Source organism: Macrosteles quadrilineatus, unplaced genomic scaffold (assembly GCF_028750875.1).
Source record: "Macrosteles quadrilineatus isolate MER2022 unplaced genomic scaffold, UCM_ALF_1.0 Scaffold_3__2_contigs__length_128488019, whole genome shotgun sequence".
NCBI lineage: Eukaryota > Metazoa > Arthropoda > Insecta > Hemiptera > Cicadellidae > Macrosteles > Macrosteles quadrilineatus.
The window spans coordinates 16,802,496-16,820,217 of record NW_026542596.1 but is presented as its reverse complement, the minus strand read 5'-3'; the positions used below and the strand labels follow the sequence as shown (position 1 = coordinate 16,820,217).

At 33.9% G+C, this 17,722-nt stretch overlaps 1 protein-coding gene and 1 long non-coding RNA gene across 2 annotated transcripts; one reads left to right on the top strand and one right to left on the bottom strand.

Annotated features, from left to right (window-relative positions):
* Positions 1–2,188: 2,188 nt before the first annotated feature.
* On the bottom strand, positions 2,189–6,384 carry LOC128990500 (uncharacterized). Its single transcript, XR_008490534.1, has 3 exons — positions 6,118–6,384; positions 4,209–4,380; positions 2,189–2,344 (listed from the first exon to the last, which is right to left on the bottom strand). It is a non-coding gene; the product is annotated as an uncharacterized LOC128990500 (long non-coding RNA).
* A 115-nt stretch (positions 6,385–6,499) lies between these two features.
* On the top strand, positions 6,500–16,605 carry LOC128989817 (uncharacterized). Its single transcript, XM_054411879.1, has 3 exons — positions 6,500–7,022; positions 12,306–12,462; positions 15,886–16,605. Exons 1-3 carry the CDS (start codon positions 6,758–6,760, stop codon positions 16,184–16,186), a joined length of 723 nt encoding a protein of 240 aa, XP_054267854.1. The 5' UTR covers positions 6,500–6,757; the 3' UTR covers positions 16,187–16,605.
* Positions 16,606–17,722: the final 1,117 nt, after the last annotated feature.

Below are 17,722 nucleotides of genomic sequence, written 5' to 3'. Positions count from 1 at the left end.
TATCTTTTTGTCAACAAATTTTTCATATCAGCAAGTTTGGTTGGTTAGGTTAGGTTATGACAGTTTAATTTTATAATACTAAATTTTAAAATTAATTTTATAATTAATTGAAAATTATAAGTAATCATTAATTAGATTTTTATCTTATATAGTTTTTATATTATCAGCAAGTCTGGTTGGTTAGGTTATGTTATGACAGTTTAATTTTATAACTAAAAATTAAAAAAAAAAAATTAAATTCTTTCAACTTAGCAGTTCTAGCGGCGAACGCTGACACTACAAGATATGTTAGCCTTAGTCCCTCCCGTGTGGCGAGCGTTTCAGGGCAGGAATTGGACTAGCCTACTGCGCATGCGCCAGAAAGAACCAAATCAGTTGTATTTGGTCTTCAACGAGTCGACTCAGGAGTCATGACTTACTAGTTCTAGTTCAGTTCAGTTTCAGTAATTCAGTTCTGCTGTTAGCTACCACCGTGACGGTTGACGACTTGAACCAGTCATCTCTGTCATCCCCATCATCCATTGCATTTTAAGTACCTATTCGGTACTTTAATACTAACTATGGGAATGGACTAAAAATTGAGTTTTCCCATTTTTTACCCTAAAAACATTGTTTTTTGTATTTTTCAAGTTATTTTGTCATACTTGACAAAATTAATAATTTAAACTTAATATGTTCAGAATATACCAAGAAAATTCCAGAGTACTTTCCAGAATATTCTGAGAATGTTCTCCAGATTTCTAGGCTATATAAAAATTTTCTTAGAATATTTTTTATGAATGATCTGAGTATATTTAAGGAAATTGCCTGGGATGTTGAGAATGATCTCAAACATTTTAGAAAAATTCCAGGAAATCCTATTATTTTTCATGTTGTATTTAAGTTACGGTATATACAAGTGAGTTAACAAATGTTTAGATTTTCTCGAATTCGATGTTGGCATATATTGATTGCAGTCCATGCCCTGGAATTTGAGTGGAGCAGAATCATTGCATTGCAACTATAAAATAAATTGAAATACCATCCAGAGAAAATATAGGAAATAAGGTCAACGATATTTGGTATCAAATTAAACTTACCAAATTCAAAATAAGTTTTTGGAATTTTTTACATACTTTAACCTTGTTTGAATAATCTTTATGTTGGTCTGGAATTTTCAGATTTTATTTTAGTTCCTTTATACATTTAAACAGACCAACTAAGCTTGCAACTTAACGATTGCAATACAAAAATACCCCCGCCGCAGCAAACCTGCAGACTAAGCGAATTTCAACTTTTCTGATTACATTTTTACTCAAATATTTCCATAAATAAGACATATTATTTATTCCCTATTTAAATAACATTAAATTTAACAAGTGCTTAGGTTTGCTGCTACGGGGAAGGTAAAAGTGTTTTTTGACCATACGTGAATAGTATGGGATGAAATAAATAAATTTGCCAAATTTTATCAATATATATCCATAAACAAGTAAACTACAACAATTTTTATTTTCTCCATAAGAATAACATGGGAATTTAAAATTAAACTATTTTTGAATTTTCTCCGTGACCGTTAGGCATACAACAGCGCTTCAATATACTAAATTATTTCTTTTTTTAAGCTCTACAAAACGGTTTACAAATAAATTGCAAAATTTTTTGTTTTTCGGGTAAAAAATGGGGAAAACACATTTTTACCCCATAAAACCCCCCATAAACCCCTGTTCCCATGGTCCGATTATGCTGGATCGCGAACTCGTTCAAATAAACGTAGGTTTACACGTTTGTACCAAATTTCATCAAAATCGTATCATTTTTGTTCGAGTTATCGCGCTAACGGACACATATATATATATATAAATATATATTTAAATATATATATATATATATATGAATTTGAACGGATGGTGTTTTTGGCCTCTAGGGACCTCAAAATGAAAAAGTAAATCGGTCCCGCGTCCAGGTCTTACCATGAGTACTACGGTAATAGCTTATTCCCTATATGGGAAATTCGCTAACACCAATAAATAATAACAATGGTATATAAAAAGCTGTTGTGTTTACTATTTTATATTTTTAAAGTGCATATTATGCAAATATTGACTACATCAGAACTTATGTTTAGAAACAAAGTAAAAAATAATTAAAAGAAGTATAAAAAAAATTATTACAGCTGGAAATAGTGGCATTGTAAATGATCATTCAATTTTAATAGTTTATGTAGAACATTTATTTTTAAAACATATAAAGTAAATCATAAACAGTGGTAATTTATCACAACAGTCCGTACTATCACACCTCACACTAATAACAAAACATTTTTAAGTCTTCAATCAGTTCACCAGCACCTCAATCAATGACTCTGTAACAAAAAAACTCTGTTTTAGGTTAATTTAATAAACATGGGCAACACATTCAATGTGAAGCCTACAGCGTAGTTCACACTAGTAAACTTATTGTATGTGGTACTATGGGGTTATTGCATGAAGTTTTGGCTGTTATTTTTTTTTTTCGTGTCACTATAACATAGTAAAATGTACAGTACAATAGACTCCCTCTTATCCAGACTCTCGGGACCGAGGTCAGTCCGGATAATGGGTTTTCTCGTTAAACTGACGTCCCACAAACTCATTAAAACTGACCGTTTAAATGCATACTGTATATACAGTATTTGACTAAAATGTAGTAGAGCATAATCACTGTTCTCATATCCTTAACACAAGAACAGTCGTTTCAGTAACGCTTACCTCCCACTTCCTGCCGACCTAGTCCGGTTAAACCGATGTGCTGATAAAAATTGCCCGGTTAAAGGCCTATTTTGCTTGGAGCGATTGCAGCGATAGTCGTATGGCGATAATCGCTCCGCGATAGTAGCCGGGCACTGCTCTGACGGAGTTTGCGTTGTCCTGTTTTGCTTGGAGCGACTATTGCAAGAGTCGTGGACCACTGCCCCGGGGACCAGTCTGAGCGATAATCGCGCCGCGACTGATGCGCAGAACCTCAAAACAGTGCACTTCACTCAGTAGGCACATAATAGGGGTTAAATTAACCATAATTTACTTTTTTGTTCAAATAATTTTTTCTATTCATGTGCTGTTACGATTCTACTGTTTTGGTTATATTTCATTACACATTAATTTCATTTTCTAAATTAAATTTTAGTAGAAACAGACGACTTGTTTTAATTTGTTAAGGTAATTTACGTCTATTCAAATTTATTAAATATAAAATGCTTGACTGTTCCAAGTTGTTATGTGTTATTTACGTAGTGTGGGCGTTAATACTGTGTCAGTTTTTGTATGAATATTTTTTTTTTAATTTAGACTCCAGGTTTTATTTTCCGACATTCATGTACTCTTATTGATATCACTATTTTTTTATTTATATAAATATATTTTTTCATTGATATCACTACAGTTTTCTATTTATGTCCTATCTAGTGACCTCTAGTGATACGTATCCATCCCTAATCCTACGTATCACTATGTATTTTCAATCGATCGTCCATTGATACTTCCACTAGGGTCGAGTGGAGCCTCGTCTCCTAAATCCTCACAGAGGAGACGCTTTAATGACTTACAATTCGCACTCATGACTTCACCATTGTGAGTGCTGATATTTAACTAACTATGAAAAATCGCTGTGCGACCGAAGATCAATCGCTCTAAGCAAAACGGCCGCCTTGTCAGCTATAGTAGCTGAGCGATAATCGCTGTGCGACTATCGCTACAGTCGCTCCAAGCAAAATAGGCCTTAAGAGATGTAATTTCCACCGAGTGTTGTCTGGTTTAACCGATGTCAGGTTAAAAGGTGTCCGAATAAGAGGGAGTCTACTGTACCTTATCATGGCTATTAAACATAGTAATAATGTTCCCTAATATGCAGCAAGGAAAATCAATTTTACTTAGCCTAAATACAAAGCGAAGAAGACTGATTCTGAAAATTACATTGCACTGCAACAGCAATGTTATGGGGTAAAGTTCTGCAGAGAAACTTTAATGTATTATACTATCCTATCAAATTTTCAGTTTCTATAAATTAATAGGCCTACTGACAAGAGCTTCAAATTTATATAAAATATATTGATTAAGAAATAGGCCTGCTTATTAATCTGTTAGCCTATGGGTCTTTTTAAAAAGAGGACCACCCGCCAATCTTTTACAGACCATTGCGGCGTTTAGGTTATGTTAGCTTATAGGCCTACCACATAGAAAAAAACCACGCACCTGTATGAGTCGTGCATGCAGGACAGCAGGAGAGTCAGAGTGGTGGGGAAAGACACCTCGCCCCAACGACTTATCCCCACCACTGCTCCAGGCCCTTCCCCACCATCACCCTTCACCCCTACATGCGCGAGACAGCCATGGTTCTGCGCAGGTTCTTTTGAAAGTGGTAGGCCTATAGTTTATAAACAAACAAGGTATCATTAACAAAATGTTTAGCTTTTTTCTATAAGCTAAGTTACTCATGAAAAGACACGACTAGGTATAATTTGGCGCTTTTGACAATCAGTTTTGATAGAAAACTGTACAACACTAACCCAACCCAATGATGATGCTATTGGAACAATTTGTACTGTATTTATTTAGGTGTTACCTGGTTTTTATTAACATTAACTAAACCAAACTGAACTAACCTTGTTTAACCACCACGGAACAGTGTGAAAGTCTATTTGAAAAGAATCTATGGCTTTAAATATTCATATCACGATACAGTACCTTTAATACTCAAAACAAAATTTGGAATTTATATCGCAGGGAATAATATAAAGTACTATTTGTATAACGAACTGATATTTCACCCAATATAGGCCTATATTGAAGGTACTGATATTGCAGGTTCTCTAAAGGACTTTACTGCAGTTCTTAATAGCCTACATTGTTTATAGTAAAACATTCTAGCATAAAATGAAGACTGTAAATGTATTGTTATTTGTTTCATCAAAATTACCCCAACTAAAGAATAAATTGTAGGCCTAGTTATTTTGATCTTTATAATAATGACCATAACAACCTGTATAATGATTTTTACATCACTAAGTAAGTAGAGGACAAATTGTTTATTCCTAAAAGTAGGTAACGGGACAACAGTTTTTGGCCGCTACAAATAACTAGCCTACAGTTTAATCGTTTATAAAACTTAATGTATATTTTCCTGTCGTTGGAGTTTCAAATAGCATGTTTCTCATGGCCATGTTACTCTAAATAATTTCAAACAAACCGCTATTTAAATTAAACAAACGATGTTTTAATATTCTGACTATTACAACAGCGTGAGGAAATGCCTCGTTCAAAAGGTTACAGCATTCTTATTAAGTTAGAGACTATATGTGTGTATGAGTAGCAAGTATAATCATAGACAAAAAGAATTAAATATAGACTACCAGGCGTGCTGCGGTTGCCATGGTTACCATAGGTTCCGGCGCACACCGCTGTAGTTTACGTAGCGCGTACGCCGTAACTACCGTGGTGCTCCAAGCGGTGTGCGCCAGAACCTATGGTAACCGCAGCACAGCTGACGGTCTATACAACTCGCCCAAGGGTTTCTAATATGAAAGGTACACCGCTTGGTAACTTACTTTGTAAGTGCCTTTTACCACACAGCCTAGACAGTGGGTACACTTCCATATTTGTTGGCACAAACAACCGAATCAGTAATATTGATTATTCGATTGTTTAATTTGATATATCGTTTGGTTAGTTAGGTTAGGTTAACCTTACCTAACTAACCAAACGATATATCAAATAATTATATAATTATAAGATTCGTCCTTTTGCAATGTTTATGGGAAATGTCGGTAGTCCTAACTGTGTGACCCTACAGGGGTACAACAGTTTCTTAACTGGGCTACGCTAATATCGATTGGAACTATCAAATTGAAATATTGATTAATAATCGATATTTTAAAATATAATGTCTATTATAAAATTAATCTATCATAACCTAACCTAACTAACCAAACTTGTTGATGGTGAAAAAATCGCAGTTTACTAATCGAATCGATAGTTTCAATCGATATTAGTGTAGCCCAATTAAGAAACTGTATCCTTGTTTTATTTGGACAACACTTGGAACAAAACACAACAAACACTTTTAAAGATTAGGCCTACTGTATAAAAACTAACTTTAACTTACAAGGGTGCACGGGGATGGCACGGTAGAACGCATAACAATAAACACTCTTTTATACACTTAAATCCGACTTCAAAACATACGATACTTCGATAAAACCTCAAATTATTTTTAAAAAAACACAGCTTAAAGACTTTGAAAACTACAATCGCTGGGGCACGGCAGGGGCAGCGGCAGACAGATAAAAGAACGACAGAACAGTAAACAACTCTTTTGCTTCAATTGTGTGAGAGTCGTTCATTTGAGATCAGCTCAATTTTACGGTTTGCGCATGCGCAGTTGGCTAGTCCAATTCCTGCCCTGAAACGCTCGCTGAGGGCCCCACCGTAATAATAACCACTCATTCGATTTTGAGGTTAGTTAGTTACTTACTCTCACAATGCAGACCTAACCTACAAAGCTACCACCAAGTTACTGTTAGTTTAGTAAAAGTTACTACTAAACTTATTTAGTTAGTAAGTTAGTATGAAGAAGTAGAGCAAGCTGGGCCGCAGACGGATAGTCTTGTATAGTTATTTTTTTAATTAATGTTTTGTGTCAATGTCAATGGACAATTATGTTAATCCAAATTACACTAGACAGTAGGCTAATCCTGAAGTCAATAAATATTTCATAGTCTATAGGAAGGTGGGGTATATTAGATATGACTAATTCTGGAGAGGTTGTCAATTCTAAGATTATGGATGCTGATTCCAGTAGCGAAGAATATTTAATTTTTTCAAACAGCAATGTTAAAAATGTAAATATTGCTAACACCAGTGTTAGCAGGTTAAGAAGGAAAAAGATTAAGAAGGGTATCATTTTTCTATCAACCATTCCGCCATTCATGAACGTTACAAAAATTACTGAAATAATGAGTCAATATGGAGAAGTTGGAAGAGTGTTCCTTCAGCCTGCTAAAACAAAAGGTAATAGGCTAACTTACACACCTTAACCAAAATGGGTACAGTTTCTTAACTGGGCTACGCTAATATCGATTGAAACTATCGAATTGAAAATTTTGATTAATAATTGATATATTAAAATATATCTAGGCCTATTATCAAATTAAACTATCATAACCTAACCTAACCAACCAAACTTGCTGATGGTGAAAAAACCGCATGAAGGTGTACTAATAGAGTTAGTTTAAATGATTTGTTGATGACCTTTTTATTGTTAGGCCTATCTTGTAAAAATACTGTCATGGCAACCGATCAACCCATGTTAAATTTAGATAAGTTTACATTCACGTCTAGGGAAAAGCCCTGTTGTCCGATTTGTACCATTTTAAATCTATAACTTCCACAGTTACTACGACTGTGCTAAATTTTGTGTGAATGGCTTCAGCCGTTGAGGAGTATTTGTAAAACAAAAGCAGGAGTGTAGTTTAAGAGCTTCGCTCGCTCCGTCCAGTAATGCTTATTATTATAAGTACTGGTAGCCTATATTTTGTTTAGTTAGACAACGCAAATAAATAAAATTAACCCCACCTCAACAAATCTGCTGACTAAGCGAACGGAATTACAATTTACCCGGCTGGATTTCTACTAAAATATTCCCTAAAAACCGTCAGATTTATTTCTTATTTAAATAACATTAATTTTAGTTTGAGTACTTAGGTTTGCTGCTACAGGGAAGATACTGAGACGTGTATCTACAGGAATGTTGATAGCTTAGTATGAAATAAACAAGATTACCAAATTTAATTAAAATATATTGATAAAAAAGAAAACTACAACAGTTTATTTATTCTCCATAAGAATAACATGGGAATTTAAAATTTATTTAACTATCACCGTAACCGTTGGGCATACAACAACACTTCAATTTACAAAATTATTCACTTTTTTAAGCTCTACAAAATGGTTTGACGAGAAATAATGAAATTTCGTGTTTGTAGGGTCAAAAATGAGAAAAATCTACTTTTACCCCATAAAACCCCCATAAACCCCCCTTCCCATAAACCGATTATGGTGGTTCGCGTTGTTCGAATAAACGTAGGTTTACACATTTGTACCAAATTTCATCAAAATCAGATCATTTTTGCTCGAGTTATCGCGCTAACTGATACATGTACAGTAGAGTCCCGCAAACTTGGTGAAATGTAGACTGGAAGAGTGCCGAGTTTGTGAAATGCCAGGTTATCGGGAACTAGGGTTAAAAATAAGAACAATCAAATTTTTAAGATTTTTAACCGCCTTTTAGCGAAATTACCTATGAATAAGCTATTACCATAGTACTCATGGTAAGACCTGGACCCGGGACCGATTTAATTTTTGATTTTGAGGTCCCTAGAGGCCAAAAACACTATCCGTTCAAATTCATATATATATTATATATACATATATTATTTATTATTCATATAAATGTTTTTTATATATTATTTATTATATATTTATTTATTTATATTACCGTATATTTATTTATTTATATTATATTTATTTTATTTATTATATATACTAGCTGTTACCCACGGGCTTCGCCCCGTTTGACATCATAAGTATTATTGATTGGTTAAGTTAACCTGAAATAAACAAAATACAGTAAAAGAAACAAATAATCCACACCTGATTTTAATAAGGTAATAAATTGAAAGAATAACAAACAAATAAGTACAGCTGAGGTATTTTTAACATTAGGTATATGAAAAGTTCCCTTTAGAAAGGAATTACGACCTTAAAGGGCAATTTATGACATAGGCCTAATGGATAATTTTGCGCAAGGTTTCTCGTCATGACGAACATTTTAAGTATATGGTTTATGGGGGTGTGACTTGTAGTTTTCTCAAAAGTTCATGGGTACTTTTGGCTTTATATATAGATATATATATATATGTCCGTTAGTGCGATAACTCGAGCAAAAATGATCCGATTTTGACAAAATTTGGTACAAACGTGTAAACCGATGTTTATTCGAACGAGTTCGCGATCCAGTATAATCGGACCATGGAAACGGAGTTTTATGGGGCAAAAATGTGGTTTTCCCATTTTTGACCCTAAAAACAAAAGAATTTGCAATTTCTTTTTAAACTGTTTTGTAGAGCTTAAAAAAGAAATAATTTAGTATATTAAAGCGCTGTTGTATGCCTAACGGTCACGGAGAAAATTCAAAAATAGTGTACTTAGGCATTTAAAATATCCATGTTATTCTTATGGAGAAAATGAAAATTGCTGTAGTTTACTTGTTTATGGATATACAGGGTGTTTCCGAATTGTCTGGACATATTTTGTGGACTTGTTCCCTGGGCTAAGACAAACATAAAACACCATAGAAGTATGGGTCTAAAACGCCTAGATTTCTCTCTGTCGGTCCGTTTGTGATTTGTATAAATTATTTAATATCTTTGGCATTTTTCAAGATAGAGATTTAAAATTTGGTATGAATGTGTAGTTCTAAAGGTACAAAGAACTGTGTAAATTTTTTTCCAATATCTCAAGCCGTTTCATGGCGGATATTTAAAATCTTTAATACCAAATTTCATGAAAACCGTAAATATTAAGACAATTTTTCACCTCACCAAAAGGATAGAGAATTTTAATACAAATCAAATGAAACCTTGTTCGTTAAAATCAGATGGAAAATGACTGAGTTATACGTTTTTTTACACCTTCGGATATGCAATTTAATAGAACTACCATGTACTCAAGTATGATAGGAGATAGGTAGCAGATTTAAGGGGATGGGGAGGGCAACACGAAGATTTATACAATACTTAATTAATTTGTTCACCTAATTGTTCATAAAATATATTTTTTTAAATCTATTTAGTGTTTTTAACTTACTTACGAAATGTAGCTCAGTCGTGGTGACTGTGGGAAGGTATCGATCTGAAATGGTACAAATCGGACAACAGGGATTTTCCCTACATGAATTTAAACTATTCTAAATTTAACATGGGCCATATGGGTTGATCGGTCGCCATGACAGTGTTTACAAGATCTATATAATTAATACGCTACGTGCAACGTTGTCGGTTGAACTTCTTAACCGATTTTATCCTTTGACGTCTCATTGGAAAGAGCGTGTCGCTTAGATTTGCAAACTGACCTTACATTTTTTTAAAAGTCCCTTGGGCTCTGCCCCAGTGGCTGATAAAGTTCCCATGTTATCCTTATGAAGAACATAATTGTTTACATTTTAATCAGCTGTATAATTCAATTGCTGTTATTTACTTTTCAATTCAATGAAACGCATTGGGTACATTTACTGATTTTGTTGAAATTAAATATGTACAATTTTTATTTACATTCATAATACATATTACAATGTAAAAAATCGAGAGAAAGCCTGGACAGTTTGATACATTTTACCGAACAAGAAAAATGAATTGACATAGTAGGCCTACTGTATTTCTTGGGAAATCATTGAAAGAACCGATTTGTTAACCATGGAAACATAGCAAAGTTATAGAACGCCACCAAGTAGAGGAAATAGAGATTAAAAAAAATTACTATTGTTATCAACCTATATTGTATTGATTGTAAATATTTAACAGCAAATAAATCTTTGAGTAGCTCTTCAGGCGTCCGTCAGTCAGTTTCAGATTTCTTTTCACCGATATTTTTGGATTGTTCGGACGCCTGACGGACGTTTTTCAGGTTAGAAAATGGTACTATTTTTAATTAAATGATCGATTTTATATTTTAAGTAATGCTTGTAACAATTAACAAGACGAACGATCAAAATTTGATAGAATATTGTGTTGTGTTGTAATTAAACCTTTTTGGACTTTAACAAACCCTGTAAATAAAGTGACGATAGAATGACTGCAACCAAATGACTGACAGTTTTGACTGAGAAATTGTTCATTATATAATGAAGACACCTACAGCTACAATATGAAGATTCCCACAAACAATGAACAAGGATGTTAGACGAATACTATTTTGTAGGAAAGCTTTTGAAAAGTGATCAAATATTTACAAGAATTGTTGATTATATGGAACTGTTAGGTACCGTACGTAATATATGAGTTCAGTCTTAAACTCATCTGAAATTATGATGGCTTTTATTTGTTTTTAAATAACTACTTTACTTCTTTGCAATTGCTTTATTTCGAGCAACGTGTACACTAGTGACAATAAAAAGGTAAGCAAAATAGGCTTAACGTCTATCAACAAATCATTTAAACTAGCACATTACAAATGAACAAAAGGGGGAAACAATCGGATTAATAATTTACCACAATCGTTGAGCATAATTTACGACAAAACTAATAACCTAATTAGGCCTAATGACACAATATTAGGCCCAAACTTTATTGGGCACCATTGACTTTAGAAACTGTGTAGACAAGTGAACCAGACATACTTGACGTAAGTGACTTTGGATACTTTAAATAAGCATTCCATTTAAGTGAACAAGATTGGATACTGATTGGTGACTTTACTTTGGGTACTGCAAGTAGACATCTCATTTATGTAAACCAGATGTACCATTGCCATTTGGATACCAACTGCAAGCAGACATTTAAATTATGAGAACCAGATTAACCATTGACTTTGGATAAATTACTGCAAATATAAAGTAGATACATCATTTACGTGAACCAAATGTAGGCCTACTATTGACTTTGGATACTGCAAGTAGACTTTCCATTTATGTGAGCCAAACGTACCATTGACTTTGGTTGGATACTACAAAGAAACATTTCATTTACGTAAAACAGAATGACTTTGGTATTTGATTAATATGCTTCCTCCGCTCAATATTGCAGGCAGACAACTGCTTTGTACACCTAGTTAATTTGGTTATGTAATCACTGATATTCAGTTTAGTGTATTATTTTATCATTTTATGATATTTATCTCAACGCTGCGGAGCAGCACGGGTCCTCTAGTAGGTACATTAGAAAAGCGAAATAAAAACAAAGAAACAGATAGGAGACTGAATACGTTTTGAAATAGAATTCTGTTATCTTGATGTTTGTTATAACTATAACCATTGTTTTATCTATGTTATAACTTAGATGAAGTTTTCTGACCGATGGTAAAACACGGTTGTTGCCAAAATGCATTCTAGTTTAAATTTTAATTTACCTCCCTGTTTTCAAATCAGATGCCTTCCAAAATGTTATCCAAGTTTGTTTTTATACAACCAGAAATTTGTTGAATCTGAAGAAGGTGTGTGTGCTATTGTATGTTTAAACAGTTGGTAGATCTACAAATAAAATTGTATTTACTAGGTCTGATCTCTTTTTGTCTGTTTAGGGAAGAAGCCTTCTAAGCATTTCACAGAAGGTTGGGTGGAGTTTCTGAGTAAACGAGTGGCCAAAGAAGTAGCAGAGAATTTGAATAACACCACCATTGGAGGACGGAAGAAAAGTAGATTTTACGATTATATATGGAACTTGAAATATCTCCCCAGGTACTGTGTGGTTTTTAACTTATTTTTATTGGATTAACTATTCTTAAATAGCCTAATAGTCTTTTCCCCGCCAATTCACCACTTTTAGCGAATTTCCCATTTAGGAAATTAGATTTTACCATAAGTCTCATGGTAAGACCTGGACCCGGGACCGAATTACTTTTTTGTTTTGAGGTTCCCACCAACTGATCAAATTCATATTTGTCCGTTAGACAATAACTCGAGCAAAAATGATCTGATTTTGTTGAAATTTGGTGTAAACCTACATTTTAATTATCAAATGTTACTTACCCTATCTACCTCTTTGCCGTTTGGTCAAAGTCCATTTCACAAAACTTAAAAAAAAAAGCAAATATGATCTAGGCCTATGAAAAATAATACACTTTTCAAACAAAGACTATTAACATTTAGGAAACTACAAAAGAAACACATTTGAAAAAGAAATACTAGGCCTAATTAAAAACTGACTTATATTACATACCTACAATACTTTACAGATTTAACCTCTAAGGTTTATTTTCTTGTTGTTTTTTTTTCATGTAACAGGAATTATTTATTTATTATTTATAGCCTATAATGGATTATTTAGGTTCTTAATTTATGTTTAATTTATTTATTTAAAATTATGATCTCTGCCCTTTTTTCTAATTTAAATTTTTCTTATCTCTTCTAAATTTTTAGTCCTGGGAATTATAATTGAATTTCCACATACTGATGAGAATTTGGAGGGTGGATGATCCCGCGTAATGAGGTCCTTTGGATGTCCAGGTCTCCGCTGTCGGACAACCTTGTGGTTGATCCTGGACCTCAATGACGACCCCCGTGGAACTCTTCTTGGCATGGTGGTGAGCTGGCGAAGTCGTTTGGCCTAGGACGTATCGTTAGGTGGCAGATTTTACCAATCCTAAGATAATAAGGGGAACTGCTCGATCCAGCCCCGTCCTAAGCCTCTTAAATCTTCTTCCACACTGATGCACTGCGAATGGTATGAAATACATACCGTACATAATTCTGGAGTTACTATGTTCTATCCCAATGATTCAGGAAAAGCATTTGTTGGAAATCACCTGCTAGAAGTACAGTTTTAGCCATGATGTTATTGGAACTATCACACCTCTTAACGAGACATTCCTTGCTTTAAACATACTTTATAGCTAAAACACCAAGACTCTTTTTAAACAAGGTTTTACCTTTGTGTTAAAGACAAGTTTTAAAATTACCTTTTGGTATTACTATGCTTATGAAGTATCAACTACAATTGACCGTTTTAGCAGATAAAAGATAGACTAGAAAAGATTTTGATAAATTAAATTGACCAAAGACCACTCTTAGATATACTCATGATTTTACCCGAGCAAAGATCGGTCCCCAGGTACTAAGCTAAGCATTAAGCATAGTATAGCATTGAAGTTAATGCACAGACTTCTGTCCTCACTGTCCAGCACAGACGCAAACTTTGCAATATAGATGCACTGTCATTTTTAATGTTAGTAATTGTTGAGTTCCCAACACCAAACTCATGAGCTAAGCTTAAACCACTTCCACCGTTTTTCAGACGATCTAGTATTTTAAGTATGTCAGTTATACTACATATTAGTTTTGTTGACTTTGCTATAGCGTACTGTCAACAATCACTGACCCAAAGCGAGATTATGTGTACTTGATACTTTAGCGCTGTCACCGTGTCGCTGAGTTTTGTGCAAAGCGTTGCACCGCGTGCGCTCCTGCTGGTCGCTCTCGTGATGTTGGCGTGGCAGTAATTTGAATTTAATGTCCTTGAGGGCGATTTTGGTTTTAACCGACATTACGGATTTATGACAATATTCTGTGCTATTGTAAGTGTCAGACGACTTAGAAGTACAAATAGATAGGCCTATTAAAGCTTACATAAATAATGTCTAATAAACAGAGAGCCAGAAAAATGGGTAGGTGGAAAGAACCGGATATTATTAAATTAATTTTATATACCGGCAAGGCCTATTGCCGCTTATAGCTGTGACGCATAGCGGCACGCTATATTTTTTATAGTGTGTGCAGTTCGCGAAGCCGGGTTGCATGTTTATCTCGTTGCCTGCCGCGACTGCATCAACGCTCTCTCCCACCTCCCTATACTCTTGTCCTCCTTCTTCGTCAACCGTCATCCGGACAGTAAACCTCTCCGAAAATCTCCAGGCCTTCTCTCGATGTTATGGATAAGTGACCATAGTTTAATAAGTAGGAATTAAGTATAAACAATGCTTGGCTAAGTCAGGTAACAAGTGCGGAGCCCTTCTGGCTCACCCGACAATTGAAATGTAGGAAATTACAACTTAGTCCGTTAACGTTCTTAAACATGAAATATTAAACCACATGTTCACAGAATGTAGCTTAGCAATTATCAATCAAATTCATACATGTTAACCATTCTGAATTCAATTTACCTACATATTATTTCACTCACTCCATCAGTATTAGTAAGTGATTATCCAAGTTCAGTTCATAGTTGGAAGGATAGGTTAATATTTAAATAGTTAGTTCAATTAGTGCAAATCAAGGCTGGCTAGGCAAGTGTTCTGATCTGGGTAAAAGGTCTCCGTCCCTCTGGTCCCCAGCAATCTTCCTATTTTATTGGTAGCAGATTCAGCACGCTTACATTAAGTTTGGTCCAGACACTCCTATTCCTTACCTGTTAGAATTACCCTATTTGTTCCCTCCTGATTACCCGAATTCCCACCGTTCTCCCTCCTCCATACCATACCATTACCATAACCATTAACCCCCTATCATCACCCCAACAAACGGCCCCCGGCTACATAGATCATCCTAGATTGTGAAAAAGCTAGAAGCTTTCTTTGCTTGCTGACCCCTTTGTCTTTCATGTCGCTTATAAATTAGTCATTTAACCTGTATTAAATTTGTACAAAATCAAAAATGCATTGTCTCTGTAAGTGTTATCTCTTTAGGCTTTGCAATACAAGCTGGCTAAGAGTTTCCTTAGGAGGGAACAAGCTTTTTGGATGAGGTGGGTAAAGTTGATGTCTTTAACAGTGCTTTTAATTTGCTCTCTCCTTTCCTTGTCCAGGTTTAAATTTAGGAGATATGTTTAGTAAAAACTATAACTTACTGTCATTAAAAAGGTCTTGGCTGCATCCTGTTATACACCCTTTGCAATCCTCTAGGGTATTAAAAATCAAATCAGTCATAATTCTTCAATTCAGTGGAATAAATCTGATGCTATTTTTCAGAGTTGATGTGAATGCCTCCCAGTACACCTCTTTAAAATGTTAATGCATTCATAGAAATAATTGTAACATAGGAATTCGTTAGGAAACACGTTAATGTATTTTAGTCCTAAGACTAATTGATCTGAGTAATTTTTTACTGGAACAGTTTTTTTTTAAGTTCTACACATACTAATTACTAATTAGTTATCGATGTGTTTAGGTTTAAGTGGGTTCATCTAAATGAACGTTTGGAATATGAAAGAGCAGTTATGAAACAAAAACTTAGAACTGAAATCGAACTGGCCAAGCGAGAGTCCAGTCACTTTGCTCAACAGGTGGAACTGAGTGAAAAATTGAAGAAAACAAAAAATAGAAAAACTGGGAATGTGAATGCAGAGGAAAATCATCAGAATACTAATACAATCAAGCAGAGGAAAACTGACAAAGAAATTAGAAATAAGAAGCAGCAAGCAAGTAAAGAAGATAGGTCTGCATTTTTGAAAAATTTGTTTGTTAAATGATGTATACTTCTGTTTATAAATTTGTATAAAATGTTACCCATGGATATAATGTTATGTTGCCTTACTTGTTGTTATTGGGTTTTTATTTTTAAATATTTTTTTCAAACAATTTTTGGACTTGGTGATGCCATGCTGCTGTTAAATTGTGAATAAATATATCAAAATTGAATCGCAGATAAATTGACTGAGTAGCTGAACGGTTTAAAGTGCTGATAATAAACTTATAATAGTTGCCAGTTAAATCCTATGAAAAGTTTGAAATCATTTTGTGAACAGAACTACGGTACGTAAACCATCATTGAAAATTTATCTTTTTAAGTTAGTTTAAGACAGTAAAGAATTTACCCTAGTTTTTCAAAGTTCGTCCAAGCATTCAATTTTTCTCCAGCATACCATATAGATGTATTTTTTAAATGATAAAATAAAAACAATTGATTCGGAACTTAAATTGAACTCAAACCCAGAACATTTCATATGCTAACTGTGTGTTTATCAAAGTTATTTAACTAATGTAACATTGCAAGGTTACAAAGACTTTGAAAAAAGGTTTGCCTTTTTTTCCTAAAATTTCTGAAGCAATACAAATTAAATGTATTACGATTATTAAATTATCGGCAATTTTAGTACAATGGGATTCTTACTAAATGTGTAGCAAAGCAACTGTAAAAGATGTAATAGTTTGTCTAAAGTTTGTAATCAATTGAATTTAAATAATAATTTAAAGGAGTAAAGTTGTTAAACAATTTCTGGGTACACAATGTATCAACTAATCTCATTTTATTAAAATGTTGTGCTGGTTCAAAATTGTGTACAATCAACAAAGCTGAAATAGCAATATTTACGTAGATTTGTCTCATTGTAGTCTACCAGCTGAAAGAACCAACAGTTGTGGTCATTTGTAGAATTGCAATAAAATACATAGCTATTGCCCCAGCCATCTGGAAAAAATAGTAATTAAGCAATTTATAGTTATGGAAACTATATTATTAAATATCATATCAAAATAATACTCAAATATAAAGAATGCTTGTTGACGAATCTAATTAACTTATGATTAATAAACCATTTTGTAAAAATTATAAATACTATCATTTGGTTTAGATAAAAATGCTTGGTTGAATAGTCAAAACCAAACTGTAGGCTTACTTCAATGCAATTTTGCCATATTAACAAATAATTGTTGACTGCAAACTATCTTTTCTATCTTTGAGACATTTTTCTTAAAATTTATTGTTGTGTTTTCCTTCTACGATTAAAAATGTGTTTGTGTGGCAAAAATCAGACTAATTATAAACTGAAACAAATGTTTACTGGATTCAAGTAGTCGAGGATTGAATTTGACAGCTAACTAATGTCAATGAATACAAACCTTATGAGAAGCGCAATGCCTTTGTTAAAAATTCAGTCTGGGAATATTTGAATTTCGGATAGTTCCTGCGGCGGCCACTAGGTAGCGAAGGCGATACTATCGCGAGTGTGCAGCCAAGTCAGCTGACTGAGTGAGAGAGAGAGAGAGACTAAGAACCTGTTTAGAGA

Excerpts from the sequence above, each read along its gene's own strand:
- LOC128989817 (XM_054411879.1), top strand. The coding sequence starts at position 6,758 with ATGACTAATTCTGGAGAGGTTGTCAATTCTAAGATTATGGATGCTGAT. Across the intron at positions 7,023-12,305 it reads TCAGCCTGCTAAAACAAAAG|GGAAGAAGCCTTCTAAGCAT; the intron begins GTAATAGGCTAA and ends TTGTCTGTTTAG. Across the intron at positions 12,463-15,885 it reads AACTTGAAATATCTCCCCAG|GTTTAAGTGGGTTCATCTAA; the intron begins GTACTGTGTGGT and ends CGATGTGTTTAG.